A 12,727-nucleotide genomic window follows, 5' to 3' on the forward strand; every position below is an offset into this window, starting at 1 on the left:
GGTCGATCATGATCTGATTTTGCAGGCATTGCCAAGAGGATTATGACATAGAGCAACGATGACGGAGATAGGGATGCCTCAAATGACCCAGGCGTTTATTGCGTGGTCTCATCACAGCAAGATTAATGGAGAGACATTAGGATTCAGGGCTCTGGCCCTGCAGGGATTTGGGAAATGTTTGAAAAGGGAATAGTGACTTAAGTCTAGAATAATATCTATTAACTGAGCAAGAACACTTGAAACCGGAATTTCTGTGGATCATGGAATCAACTGTTGTCTTTGCAGTCCTACCTAGGGACCGTCATCAAGTCTGTTCTTCGCCTACGTTTCTATCCACTCCCGCATATCCCTGGTCCCTTTTTCACAACGTTAACGTAATCATTAGTAGGTAATGTAACATCTTCCACCTTTGTTAAAATTTACAAAGGCTTACTACTTCTCATCAAGTACGGTAAAACCCTAGCCACATGCTCCGGAAGCTCAACGTTTGGGCTGTTGCAGTACCCTCCCGGCCTAGCATCTAGCATCAAAACACTAAACAGCGAAGTATGTGGCCCTGTACTAGCTTTTACTATCGAATGCTGGAGAACAGTTGACTGTAATGGTCTGGATAATGTGCTCTTGTAAGTAGCTTCCAATCACACTAGCTAATTTCATGATGTAGGCGCCAGCCATTACTTCCTAGTAACGAGAATTCTTCCTAGAATAGGGCTTGCCTTGGCTTCTGCTTCAGTCACCAAATCACTACCCGGCGGCTTTCTACTTCCGAGCACTGTTTTAGCTAGAGTACCCTCGAAGTGAATAAACAGTCCTGCAATGCTGCTACTTATGGTATACGTTCACCTCCTGCCATTCTTGGTTGACGCTTTACCAGACTGGCGTACTACATCATGGACATCATATCTCAAAGACTCAGAATTCCCGGCAGAAGTTCACATATTCCCGTTCAAAAATTTCAGCCTCTCTTTCAAGTTATCGTACTACCAGCACTAATATACTATTCCAGGGTAACCACATACTCCCCTCCCTCGACCGTCTCCACAGCATCCTCATACAATGTTCCATCTATATAGACCTCCTCCCCATCAGCAACCCTGACCCTCAAAACGTTCCCAAACTCCGACCTCACAACCGCCCTGACCAGTCTCCCCTCAACCCACACAACATCAACCTCAAATCCCCCTCTCGCCTTTAACCCCTTGCATAACCCTCTGGAACACTATCCCCCGGCAAAGCCGGCAAAATATGCACAATCCCCATATGACTCTGCAACAGCATCTCGGTAATCCCACCCGTAACCCCAAGATTCCCATCAATCTGGAACATCGCGCCATCGTCCGTATTCCAGAGGTTCCTCAACGGGTAAAGCGAGAACCACTTCTCCAGCTGCGCCCAGGCGTCTTCCCCTCGGCCCAGTCGCGCATACTGATTTATGAACCACGCGTTGCTCCACCCTGTACTTCCTGAGCCGTCCTCGAGTCGCTTATCGAGAAGTTTTTCGGCGGCAGAGCTGAGCGTGGTATTTGTCAGTGGCGAGAACTGCGTGCCTGGGTGGAGGCCGAAGAGGGGGGAGAGGTGGCGGTGGCCTGGGGCGGCCTCTTCGTAGTCGAGGCGCCATTCTTGGATTTGGCCGGCCGCGCCGATACGCGGTGGGTGGATTTTGTCGAGGAAGGATTGTGCTGCTGAGACGTCTGGGTCGGTTCCGTCGAGCCCGAGCTCTGATGCGGCTTCGAGGAGGTTGTTGGTGACTTCCCAGGTTATTTGGTCGTCCATTGAGATTCCGAGGTCCATTGCTGCTGAGGAACCGGGGTCTATCCAACTGTCCGGAATGACAAACGTATTCTCTGGTGAGACGGAGGGGCCTGTGATTCTGTACCCTTCGTAATCGAAGGTATAGCACCGGTAGAATTTCACGACGTCAATGAGATACGGGTACACCGTTTCCGAAAGCAGTTTTTTGTCCCCTGTGAACCGATAATGATCTATCAAGTGTGTTGCAATCCATGCTGCCCCCATCGGCCACATGCTCGCCGAGGTATAGTTATCGACTGGCGCCGGGTCGCCCCATAGTTCAAGGTTATGATGGAAGACAACACCCTCGCAGCCATACATGTCCCTGGCCAGTTTGATGCCCCTGAGGTAGGCAACGCCGAATAGATCTAATAGTGGCTCCTGCGTCTCAATTAGGTTCGTCGGTCCCGCGGGCCAGTAGTTCATCTCCGTGTTGATGTTGATAGTGTACTTTCCGCCCCATGCGGCCGTGGTCTGATGTTCCAAATGCCCTGGAGACTTGCGGGTAGGTCAATTTCTGCGTCAGTATTTCATGACGAGGCAACGAGCATATGTCGACCGTAGTTCCAGGCTAGTGTTGCCAGTTCAGGGTCTTCTAGGCCTGAGCGAGCGAGGGCAATCCGCTCGTCTGTAGGTAAGTCTTGAAACTCACTCGAGGAGTTTCCGAGATTGAGTGAGGCGCGGCCGAGGAGACTAGCTGAATCTTCGAGAACCTCACGCTTAATCTCGTCAAAGCCCTTACTGAGGGCGTTCTTCAGCTTGCGGTTGATCTCGGTGTCTATTTCGTCCTGGCTGGTGTAGCGATAATTCGTCTCCGCGTCGAAGAAAACGTCAATTGTTGTGGCGTTTGAGATAGATAGAGAACCATTGGTTACAACAATCTGTGCTACGTGAGGATCAGCCGGAGGACTAGGTAGGTTACTGGGATAAAAGGCGTACCTCCTTCAGCCACAAAGCTTGCCTGTCCACTAAACACGATCGGGCCCTCATCAGCAGAAGCTTTTTGTGCGGTAACATTCGAGGCTCGGGAGAAAGTAGTATCTAGGCTCAAGCCACCCTGTTCACTTGCTGCAAACCTCGCAGCAAGAACCCCGGCTGGAAAGCTAGCGATATACTCCCTCCTACCCGGGCACAGAATCAGCGCTACTTGATCACTGCTTGCAAAACATAGGGAAAAAATGAAAGAGAAGAGGCCAAATAATACTCACGTATACTTCACCCCACCAACAACATACTCAACCCCCACATCCCCCCTCCTGGTATCCAACCACCTCCTATACCCCTCAACCCCATCCTCACCACCCCCATGCCCAAACTTCACCTCCAAATCTCCAAAATAACTAAACCCGCGCATCGTATCAACAGAATGCATCATTTCGCGTTGGGCAAAATCCCCCGCTTCACTAATACTCCCATTAAGCAGCATTTCCCTCGCAACCTGCGGTGTCCGATCCTGCAACGGGCCGTTCCAGATGCTGTTCTCGTTTATTGTTAGGGTTTCATCCTGGAGTCCGCCGTAGATTGTTGCTGCCACTTGCCCGTTTCCGATGGGGAGGACGCCTTCTTCCCAGTTTGTGGGGTTTGCGGGGGCGGTATACCATAGGTGCCGGCTTGCATCGAATTTCGGGAATGCGAGGGTTGGTGATATTAGGAGTGAAAATAGGAGAGGACGGGCGCGCGTTAGGTGGGAGTTGTAAGGCTTCATTGTTATGAATTGAATTTGGGGACTCTTTCTGTAGATAAGGTAGCTCCGTTGCTTCGCTTTGGGGATTGACTACTTCTACGTAAAGAAGAACAGCGAACTGATACCAAGGGCCCCCCCCCCCCCAGCCCCCTTATTTTTGTCTTCCCCTAGCAGCTTTTAATAGTGAAGAAGCCAGTAGTATCATGACATCAATTGTTTTTCCAATCCTACCGGAAGACGGGTATTAGGGTATTTTCTCAGAAAGGCTTTTTGTCGACCCCCCAGGGCAGTCTGTTTGAATCCTTGCTGTCAACCCCGGCGATGCGGAGAAGTTAGGGCTAGCGGGACAGGATCTATTGGTGGACTAATCCGGGGTATGCAGATCAGGGCTTGGACGCCAGCCATGACGCGAGTCATTAAGTATTGCATAGACAACGGGCATCTCGAGGGCGGGCTAAATTACTTTATGTAGAAGATGCCCCAACGCAGATGTGGACTATGCTCCCACATACGTATGGCGCTGGCCTTGGTAGTTATTTGGGGTGGAAGCATAAGGTAGGCATCAGCTGCCTAGGAGAATCTTCGTAATCCTTGCGCACACCTCAGACGATACTCCCCTCCTTCCAATATGGGGAATTGTATTGGTACGGAACTAAATAAAAATATCCTATCGTTTGCAATCTCTCTGTGCGATTTTTCAGAAGAGGACTTTCCCGACAAAAGCTTGCTTGAGAGCTACGGTGGCTAGGGGGCTGCTTGGTCACTGCGAGGTGAAGATGATTATCAGGGCCAAATCTCTCGCTGGGGAGGGGAGCGGGGGAAATTGCTGATACTTCATGAACTAGGGGAATGACTGTAGGCAGCTCTGTAATGCGTCCGTCAGTGTTGGTGATCCGCGGTTGTAATTTGTGGTAGACTATGGCGCGGCTTTTGCTACCTAATATATATTTGCGGTATGTCGGTTCGACGGCGATACACCTCATACCATGAGCTACCCAGCAAGCGACGATACAATCCCACTCAGCTACGCTGGGATGCGGCTATCCTCGTCATAATGAATTATGGCTTCAATCATACGATCTGATGTTTATTTTCATTTTCAGTGGTATCATCTTCGCTGAGCTACCTTATGTATGAAGCAGCCAACGCCATTTCTGTATGCACATCTAGCCGTTTTCGCCGCCAAGTCTATCTCCGAGACGATGTTGCGTATCAAACACCCAGTTGACCAGCAACCGACCAACATCAAGCTCTTCTCAAAGATGGAGTTCGCATCACTCGTCGAGGGTCGATGTAGTGAGAATCGCGCAGAGCTCTGCATCATCTTGAATTCATCCCTCTAGGTTCCTCGCCTCATCACCTTCTTGTATATCTTTCATTCATCAACCTCCCGCAACGTTTTCTCCCTGGCGCAGGGCTGTGACTTGTTTTCGGAGCTCGAGGAAGAAGTCCTTTCCGTTCGCCATTGTGTTGGCTGTGTATTTCGTGACGTTAGTCGCCACGATTCTATATTGGGCAGTTCCGGAGTGTAGGATAGACATACGTTTCGATCCCCAAGGCCCACTTGCACGATTGCCTGCATCCTTTCCTTGAGGTCTGTAGAAGTATGGTCTCGCTGTTGAGGTGTATATTGGATCAGCCACGTAATCGAAACGACATCGTGGGGAACGACTATTGGGTGCGCATACCTCCGGAAACTGCAATAGAGACATCAAAGGTTAGCGACGTGCACTCCCGCAAGCAACAGACGATAACACACCTCTCCTAAGAGCCGCCTTGGCCTCCTCGGCATTGAAGCCTCCGACAGGAATGTGCTGTTCTTGGTCTAATCCCGAAACTTCATCCGCCCAACTAGTTTTAGGTGCATTGTTCTGCTGTCCTCCACGGGGTCCGCTGTGTGCGCTCAACGCTCTGGGGTTCGCGTGCCGCTGTCCGGATTGGCGGTTCTGGTCGAAGCCACGGCCTCCGCGCCACCTAAAAGCAAAATCAGCGGTCGCGTTGACAATAGACAGGAACTGGTCGGCAGGGTAGAGTTACCGGTCATCAGCTGCGCCGCTCATGTTGTAGAACTAAGCTTCGCGAGTAAGCTTGACGCACGAGGGGGTCAACTGGGGAATGCGACTAGTCGGCTGTCAAAGTGTATGGATTGTATGGGGTGACGGGGCCGAGCGGTGGCTGATTACTTATCGGTACCGGTATTACAAACTTGCCGGTCGCGCCCAACCATTGATACGCGGAATTGCGGCCTTACTGCCCCAGGCATGCAGCGCAGGTGATCTGAAGCCGAGACTGACCCACGGGCCGCCTTCTACACGCCGCGCAGGCGATTCCAACAACAGCTTCACAAGCTCCTGTCGCGTGTCGCTTTTCGTGACTCTCCGGCCGTCTATGGACTGGCGCTTATAATACGTTCTGCTCTCCCAGTCATGATTGGCTTTCCCCCTGAACTGGGTCGTGTCTTGCTTTGTTATTTACCACATTGAGCGGGTGTGAGATAAGCAGTGACTGCTTGACAAACACGGATTCATTCGCTATTCTGCTTACTGTCTTTAACAATCGCATAGCCTACATCTCGGTGCAATCCACCTACTCCTACCGCCATGGCGCCCTTTTCCTCCCCGAAACACCGCTCTCCTGGAGGCGGACCGCTGAAGAACGGCTCAAAGGCCCCTCTCCAAGATGTAGGCAATTCCGAAGCTCCAGTCGTCGAGGGTCCTCCTATCAAGAAACGAAAATACGTCCCAGGTGGTCCAGGTGGTGGAGGAAGATACATTGAGATTGAGGTTAGGGAGACACCGAAACAACCAAAGCCGAAGCCGAAACCCAAACAACCCAAGTTGAGCCCAATGAAACGGAGAAACTCTATCTCTCGAACTCGTCAACAGATGAAGGAGAGCGAATCATCCGCGCAACAGCTCCTACCCCCTCCGCCGCCCCCAGTCCACGCCCCAGCCACACCTCCGTCTACACGTCTAAGAAGGGAGAAGAGCCAGACCCGCGGACGGTTTGGTTCGTCCACAGCGGCTGCGCTCGCTTTGCAACAGGGTGACGGGTACAAACCACGAGAGGAGCGAGGATGGGAAGAGTTCCACCCGGAGCTGGATATTGATGCCCAGTTCGCGGTGTTTCCGTCCACGGAGGTGGATCGGCCCCCTCCATCAGCGCATCTTGCCAATATCTTGTCCCCGGACGGTCTAGCAAAAACCAATGAGAACGACCCCGTCGCCGAGTTGATCCGCGCCCATGCCAATGGCTCTGTTCAAACACCGGTTAAGCGAAGGCCGGGACGCCCCCCTCGTCGCCCAGAGGCTATCTTGCAGTCCCTCGGCGTCTTCACTCCACAGCCCAAAGTCGTACCGCCGCCAGGTCCCAATCCTCGCGAGAAGCTAACTTTACCGAAACCCTCATTTCGACTGAAAGACCCCTTCACATTCTATGACCAGCCCGGCGTCGGTCAGCAAAATTACGTGGATCGGACTATGGCTAGTGTCGGATACCAGGAGAGCGACCTGTTTCTCCGCCATGATCGCCGCTTAATTCGAATGCCCGAGGGCTCTCAGGAGGAGGAGGATATCAGTAACCAGGTACCTGGCGAGGGAGAGGTTAATCCACTCACGGGTCGAGTTGAATATGACATGGACGAGCAAGACGAGAAATGGCTGGAAGAGTACAATATGAAGCGACGAGAGGATCAGTTTGAGCCAATAAAACCGGCGGTCTTTGAGATCACGATGACAAAGATTGAGAAGGAGTGGCACAGTCTTGAGAAACGTATTCCAAAGCCAAATCCGAAGCCCCCGCAGACACATCGTCCTCGATCAAGCTCGGCGGCTGCTGTCAATGGTGAGACCACAGGGTCCGGCGAGGATCAAGACACCAAATGTGCTATTTGTGATGATGGCGATTGCGAGAACGCAAATGCAATTGTGTTTTGCGATGGCTGCGATCTCGCAGTGCACCAAGAGTGCTATGGTGTACCTTTCATTCCCGAGGGTCAGTGGCTGTGTCGCAAATGTCAGCTTATAGGCAAAGGATCGCCGAACTGCATCTTCTGTCCGAACACCGAAGGGGCATTCAAGCAGACAGCTACTTCGAAATGGTCGCATCTTCTATGCGCCATATGGATTCCCGAAGTATCTATTGGCAATCCGTCTCTCATGGAACCAATCACGGATATCGAAAAGGTGCCCAGGAGCCGTTGGAAGCTGCAATGCTACATTTGTCGCCAAAGAATGGGCGCATCCATTCAATGCAGTAATAAGAACTGTTTCGTCGCTTTCCACGTTACATGTGCGCGCAGAGCACAGCTCTATTTGAAGATGAAGTCTGGTCACGGAAACCTAGCTGTGACGGATTCACACCTTCTCAAAGCTTTTTGTGATAAGCACGTTCCACCGGAATGGCGCCGCGAACATGGTACCGACGCTGCCACAGCTGAGGCCATTGAATTTTACCGTACCACGATGCAAGGCCGACGCTGGGGCGACAGCCAAGCTGCCGCTCTCTCATTGGAACCTGCTCATCCTCTTGGCGGCGATCCGGACGACGAAGACGGGCACCGCACCCATACGCCGCGCATCACTCTTACCGTTGGAGGCAACAAACGGAAGCGGCCCACTGCACCTCGTACCATCTGGAAGTTACCATCCGGTGCTCCTGTCATTCCCCAAGTTGTTCTCAATTCCGTCGTCTCATCACTTCAGCGCTTCAGTGTTCGGCAAAGAAAGCAGTATGCTGAGGACGCCTGCAAATACTGGACCCTTAAACGCGAGGCGAGGCGAGGCGCAGCCCTACTCAAGCGTCTACAGCTGCAACTGGAAACGTTCTCTTCTATGGAGATGACCCGAAGGGATTATACTGCCATGGGACCGACCGGTGGCAAGAGACTACAAAGGCGCATCGAATTCGGAGAGCGGTTATTCCACGATCTGGGTCAACTAAAGATACTCTGCGATGAGGTCAAGAAGCGTGAGTTGGAGAAGTTGAAAGATGCTGAAATGCTTCGGAGCATTGTGGACAACGTTTACTTCCCAATCTTCCCTCTGCTCTGGCCCATCTTCGAGAAGGCTCAAGTGTAAGCACCTTGTTTCTCTGAATTCAAGTTCACTGCTAATCCACTCCTAGACTCGACAGCAAGGGTATTTTCAGGCTAGGTCTTTTCGCGATTCGCAAAAAGCTGGAGCAACGCTACTACCCGTCGGTGTCATCCTTCTCCGCCCACCTAGCCAGTGTTTTCACATCGGAGATTGGTGTCCAGCCAGCTGGGGATACCGCTGAGCTCCAGATGCAGATCAGTGGGCGTGCTCCCGAGCTTAGCCTGGAGCAGCGAGAAAAGAGAAAAATGGCGAAGCGCATTATCAAAGCTATCCAGCCAGCACTTGAAGATGCTATTCGCAAAGAGAGCGAACTAAACCGTCAGCCCTTTGAGCAGGAACTCAAAGATTTAGATACCATGCTAGGCGATAGCGTCTTATCGGGGAGGGGCTCTGAGGTTGATGCTGGGGAGCGCGTTGAGGACGAGACTGATGAGAAGCCTGGTCCCATTGGCGATGATACCGATAAGATGGATGTGGAACCCGATTCTACGACCAAGTCAGAGCCCAAAGAGGAAGCACCAGCAGGCACAACAGAGACGGCCATTCCCGAGGCCGACAAGCTGCAAGCACCACAAGACTCTGAAATGCAGGATGCGGAGGCACCTACGATGTCTGAGAATGTCCCAGCCGAGGTCCCGGCCACAAACGACGCTACCTCTACACCAGTCCAGCCTCCGAACGAACCTCAACCGGCTCACGCGCCTGAAGAGACTGGTGAACCTGAAACAACGACCCCACCCAAACAGGCGAATGAAGCTCCGCAAGTGCCGCTATCGCCGCCAGCTCTTCATGGTGATCAGCATCACTTTTTATCCCAGGGAGGCATCCAATGGTATATGCAGCCGTTCGATCCTGTGGGCACCACAATCCATGAGGAAAGGTGGACAGGTCGAGAGATCATGCGTGGTTTGAGTGAGGAGCTGAGCGAATTGGATGAAGAGGAACTGAACGACCTCGTGGACGACGATGACCTGGAAGACAGTGCTGCAGGTGCAAATGCCGGCGCCGGCGCTTCCACCAACGGCGCCCCGAACAGCTCAGGCCCGGAGCAAGGGGTGAAAGTGCATCAGACTCGGCGACGGTGGCGTGGCTTCAGGTGATGCTTGCTTACTACGGATGCTTTAATTGCTTCATTTTACACTTTACATGTTGAGTACATTTTACCATAAGTATGGAGGACGGGCGTTCGATGGATATTCAACTTTTCCAAGACAGCTTTATTTTCATTTGTATGGCTTTTATATAGCATAGTCGGCATATGGAGTAAAATTATCATTGGTGTCTCTTTCAATTAGTCGTCTGTGTTGTATCTTTTTCAACTTTGCCCGACCTCGAGGCGTCGTGGCGTACAGGTAGACTTGGCAGCCTTACTTTCCTGGCACCAATAGCGCAAGAGCCGCGTGGTTCTGGACTTGAACTGCCCGCTTCACCGCCTTCAAGCCTGAGGTGTCGACACTCTGTTTGCACCCGGATCCGAGTATTCCTCCTCCCTTTCATCATCACCTTCACCTCTCTCTATCTCATCCCTTCTTCCATCTCCCTTCCCCTTCTCTCCTCTTCTTTTTCTTTCTTTCTACTCTTCTTCTTTCAAACCAGCAGCAACTTCGTAATCTCTACTCTAGTTGCCTCTCGATCATCTCTTCTGAGGTATTTGCTCCCTGTGTCTGTGGCGGAATTTTCTGCGCCTGACACGAACATCGCCGCGCTCTTGTGTTACGCGCGTTCCTTCCGTGTTATTCGGTCTCTAATACCTGGCGACTCTCAGCTTATTGCATCTCTTCCTTAACAACCGTCACGATGTCTGCCGAATACGATCACGAGAACGGTCGCTACGATGGTATGTCAACTTGCGTTGCCCCAGCACCAAACTCGATGTGCTTCTCGACCACAACTAACACATTCTCTCTTCAGACGAGCCTCGCTTCGCCCGCGACCGTAGCGCCTCTCCTCGTGACGAGCCGCGCACTGACCGCGCTCGCAGCCGTTCCCCCAACGGTCGCCTTGACGAGCGGTATGTCGCCTTTTTTGGTTTTGTTCATGACACTGTTCCGCTGTAATCATCTACTAGACGGACATTGTGCTGACAGTATGCTTTCAGTGGGCCCATCGATCCCCGCAAGCAGCTTGATGATGAAGAGGGTGCTGTCAACACCGGCTCCAACCTCTTCGTTACCGGCATTCACCCCCGTCTGACTGAATCCGATATCTCGCGTCTTTTCGAGAAGTACGGCGACGTCGACAACTGCTCCATCATGGTTGACCCTCACACTAAGGAATCTCGTGGTTTCGGTTTCGTCAACATGGTCACTGCTGAGCAGGCAGATGCGGCCAAGGAGGGCCTGCAAGGTGAGGTTATCGAAGGCCGTACTCTCAGCATTGAGAAGGCTCGTCGTAGCCGTCCCAGAACCCCTACTCCCGGCAAATACTTCGGACCTCCCAAGCGTGGTTAGTTTTTCTTTTCAACCTACATATTGCCATGGCTAATATCATATCAGAGTTCGGTGGTGGACGCCGAGGTGGCCGTGGCGACCGCTACGATGACCGCCGTGGCGGCTACGGTGGCAACTGGCGTCGTGGTGGTGACGACTACCGCTATGGCCGCTACGACTCGTACAGCGACCGCCGCGACTACGGTGGCCGTGATTACCGCGACTATGGACGTCGTGACTATCGTGATGACTACGCTGGTGGTCCTGGTGGTGGCAGTGGTGGATACCGCGGTGGAGCTGACCGCTACGCTTCCGGCGGCCGTGAGGAACGGTACGGTCGTGATGAACGCCGCGATGATCGTCGGGGTGACGAACGCCGTGGCTACTATGACCGTGATGCTAACCCTCCCAGTTATGGCCATGGTGCTCCTTCTCGCGATCCTTACGCTGGTCGTTCTTACGAACCCCGTGGCGAAGATCGGTACGCCGGAAGGTAGGTCGAGAATCTCGCCAGCATATCCATTCAACGCCTCCCGCATAGGCAGGATCGCATACGATTCAACCTCTTTCCTATGTCGCTTTTTTCGATAATTTCCCCTTTCTCCCCTTCCTCCTTGTCATTAATGCTGTACCCCCTTTTGCTTCCCTTTTATGTTCCTCGGTATGATTTATTTTCGATTTCCTCGGATGGCATGATTCGTTGAGTTTCATCTCGACGAGTCAACGCTTGGGCGTCATTTATGTTGTTAGCTGCGGAAAAAAGTCGTCTTCGAATTTACGTATCCTGTCGAGCGGGCTCGGAACATCAGCTTGGCGGCCATTCGATTGTTTCCGTTCCTGCAGCTGGAACCTGGGACAAGACACGAAACTCAGAATCGACACCATCAGACGCGGGCAGATGTTTTTATGTTATTTCGCTCGATACACCGGAATCTATGGCGGCAGGGAAGTGCAGGATTTTTTATTAACGTTGTAATTCCCCGGATTGTCAGATGGGTCAACACTCTACATTTTCAGCTCTTTCAGCTTCACCGGAAATTGGTCGTTATCTCGCTAGTCAGCTGTTCGCCTTTGCTATCGTCTTATACAACATTTTCTACGTAACGACTCGATTGTATTCGGCCAGGAAACACATAAAATCTGTCTTCAGGCCATCACACTTGCATGCCACTCTCACTCGCCCTCAATCATCCTCTCAAGCAAGCACACGACATGGAGTTCGCCAGTCCGCCATACCGTTGTTTGTGCCTGTAGTACCAGCCAGCGAGGACCACCGCTTCCGCCATAGATTCGAGCACACTCCAGGCAGGTTCAACGTAATCCGGATATCAACATCAGCTCACCTCACAACTTCATCTTCCCCTTCAATGTTGCGGCCATGAATCTTGGAGAAGGTATGTCATGATGGCAACTGCTAATCCAGCTCCAGCTACCAACCGACCTCTATTTCTTGAAATTAACCCGCGACCTGTGTACGGTAGTCGATGGTTTGTTTATTGCTCGTCTTGGCTTCGAGGGGGCGCGTCTATGATTATGGCGTAACTGGGGCGCTTAAGGCCGCTAATTCCAGCGCTAGTGCACTGCATTTCATTGCAGCCAAGCCTGCTACAATGCTTCACGGTTCTATTCGCCGTCAAGATCGCGTATAAGATTGAGATGCCGCCTTTCTGCGTCGCGCTAACTGTCGCTTCCAGTACTTGCATATATTTTGTGCTTCCGTACATGTA

The 12,727-nt window shown here is 52.1% G+C and overlaps 5 protein-coding genes across 5 annotated transcripts; 3 read left to right on the plus strand and 2 right to left on the minus strand.

The window, feature by feature from the left end:
- Positions 1 to 1,191: 1,191 nt before the first annotated feature.
- Positions 1,192 to 3,496, minus strand: BDV17DRAFT_292673 (glycoside hydrolase family 95 protein; the record flags this gene model as incomplete). The annotated part of the gene is made up of 4 exons (XM_073762419.1): positions 1,192 to 2,282; positions 2,351 to 2,677; positions 2,731 to 2,912; positions 3,000 to 3,496. The coding sequence occupies 4 exons, from the start codon at positions 3,494 to 3,496 to the stop codon at positions 1,192 to 1,194; spliced, it is 2,097 nt and encodes a 698-aa protein (XP_073614069.1).
- Positions 3,497 to 4,374: 878 nt separating this feature from the next.
- BDV17DRAFT_267082 (uncharacterized protein) lies at positions 4,375 to 5,605 on the minus strand. The gene is made up of 5 exons (XM_073758326.1): positions 5,513 to 5,605; positions 5,235 to 5,449; positions 5,164 to 5,172; positions 5,019 to 5,090; positions 4,375 to 4,949 (listed from the first exon to the last, which is right to left on the minus strand). Exons 1-5 carry the CDS (start codon positions 5,533 to 5,535, stop codon positions 4,858 to 4,860), a joined length of 411 nt encoding a protein of 136 aa, XP_073614070.1. The 5' UTR covers positions 5,536 to 5,605; the 3' UTR covers positions 4,375 to 4,857.
- A 114-nt stretch (positions 5,606 to 5,719) lies between these two features.
- On the plus strand, positions 5,720 to 9,827 carry BDV17DRAFT_267086 (putative PHD finger domain protein). The gene is made up of 2 exons (XM_073758327.1): positions 5,720 to 8,549; positions 8,600 to 9,827. The coding sequence occupies exons 1-2, from the start codon at positions 6,076 to 6,078 to the stop codon at positions 9,669 to 9,671; spliced, it is 3,546 nt and encodes a 1,181-aa protein (XP_073614071.1). The 5' UTR covers positions 5,720 to 6,075; the 3' UTR covers positions 9,672 to 9,827.
- Positions 9,807 to 11,331, plus strand: BDV17DRAFT_267090 (RNA recognition motif domain-containing protein). Its single transcript, XM_073758328.1, has 4 exons — positions 9,807 to 10,218; positions 10,337 to 10,408; positions 10,483 to 10,582; positions 10,670 to 11,331. The coding sequence occupies exons 2-4, from the start codon at positions 10,369 to 10,371 to the stop codon at positions 11,019 to 11,021; spliced, it is 492 nt and encodes a 163-aa protein (XP_073614072.1). The 5' UTR covers positions 9,807 to 10,218; positions 10,337 to 10,368; the 3' UTR covers positions 11,022 to 11,331.
- Positions 11,332 to 11,766: 435 nt separating this feature from the next.
- Positions 11,767 to 12,438, plus strand: BDV17DRAFT_128757 (uncharacterized protein). The gene has a single exon (XM_073754119.1). The coding sequence runs from the start codon at positions 11,993 to 11,995 to the stop codon at positions 12,380 to 12,382; it is 390 nt and encodes a 129-aa protein (XP_073614073.1). The 5' UTR covers positions 11,767 to 11,992; the 3' UTR covers positions 12,383 to 12,438.
- The last annotated feature ends 289 nt before the right edge of the window (positions 12,439 to 12,727 follow it).

Source organism: Aspergillus undulatus (assembly GCF_047715775.1).
Source record: "Aspergillus undulatus strain CBS 261.88 unplaced genomic scaffold BDV17scaffold_35, whole genome shotgun sequence".
In the NCBI taxonomy this organism is placed as follows: domain Eukaryota; kingdom Fungi; phylum Ascomycota; class Eurotiomycetes; order Eurotiales; family Aspergillaceae; genus Aspergillus; species Aspergillus undulatus.

What these genes read in the sequence shown, in the direction of transcription:
- BDV17DRAFT_267082 (XM_073758326.1), bottom strand. Translation starts at nt 5,535, where the DNA reads ATGAGCGGCGCAGCTGATGACCG. An exon ending in AGCGGCGCAGCTGATGACCG is followed by an intron (nt 5,450 to 5,512) that starts GTAACTCTACCC and finishes TTTTGCTTTTAG; the next exon opens with GTGGCGCGGAGGCCGTGGCT. An exon ending in TGGGCCTTGGGGATCGAAAC is followed by an intron (nt 4,950 to 5,018) that starts GTATGTCTATCC and finishes CGAAATACACAG; the next exon opens with CCAACACAATGGCGAACGGA.
- BDV17DRAFT_267086 (XM_073758327.1), top strand. Translation starts at nt 6,076, where the DNA reads ATGGCGCCCTTTTCCTCCCCGAAACACCGCTCTCCTGGAGGCGGACCG. An exon ending in ATCTTCGAGAAGGCTCAAGT is followed by an intron (nt 8,550 to 8,599) that starts GTAAGCACCTTG and finishes ATCCACTCCTAG; the next exon opens with ACTCGACAGCAAGGGTATTT.
- BDV17DRAFT_267090 (XM_073758328.1), top strand. Translation starts at nt 10,369, where the DNA reads ATGTCTGCCGAATACGATCACGAGAACGGTCGCTACGATG. An exon ending in CGAGAACGGTCGCTACGATG is followed by an intron (nt 10,409 to 10,482) that starts GTATGTCAACTT and finishes TTCTCTCTTCAG; the next exon opens with ACGAGCCTCGCTTCGCCCGC. An exon ending in AACGGTCGCCTTGACGAGCG is followed by an intron (nt 10,583 to 10,669) that starts GTATGTCGCCTT and finishes GTATGCTTTCAG; the next exon opens with TGGGCCCATCGATCCCCGCA.
- BDV17DRAFT_128757 (XM_073754119.1), top strand. Translation starts at nt 11,993, where the DNA reads ATGGGTCAACACTCTACATTTTCAGCTCTTTCAGCTTCACCGGAAATT.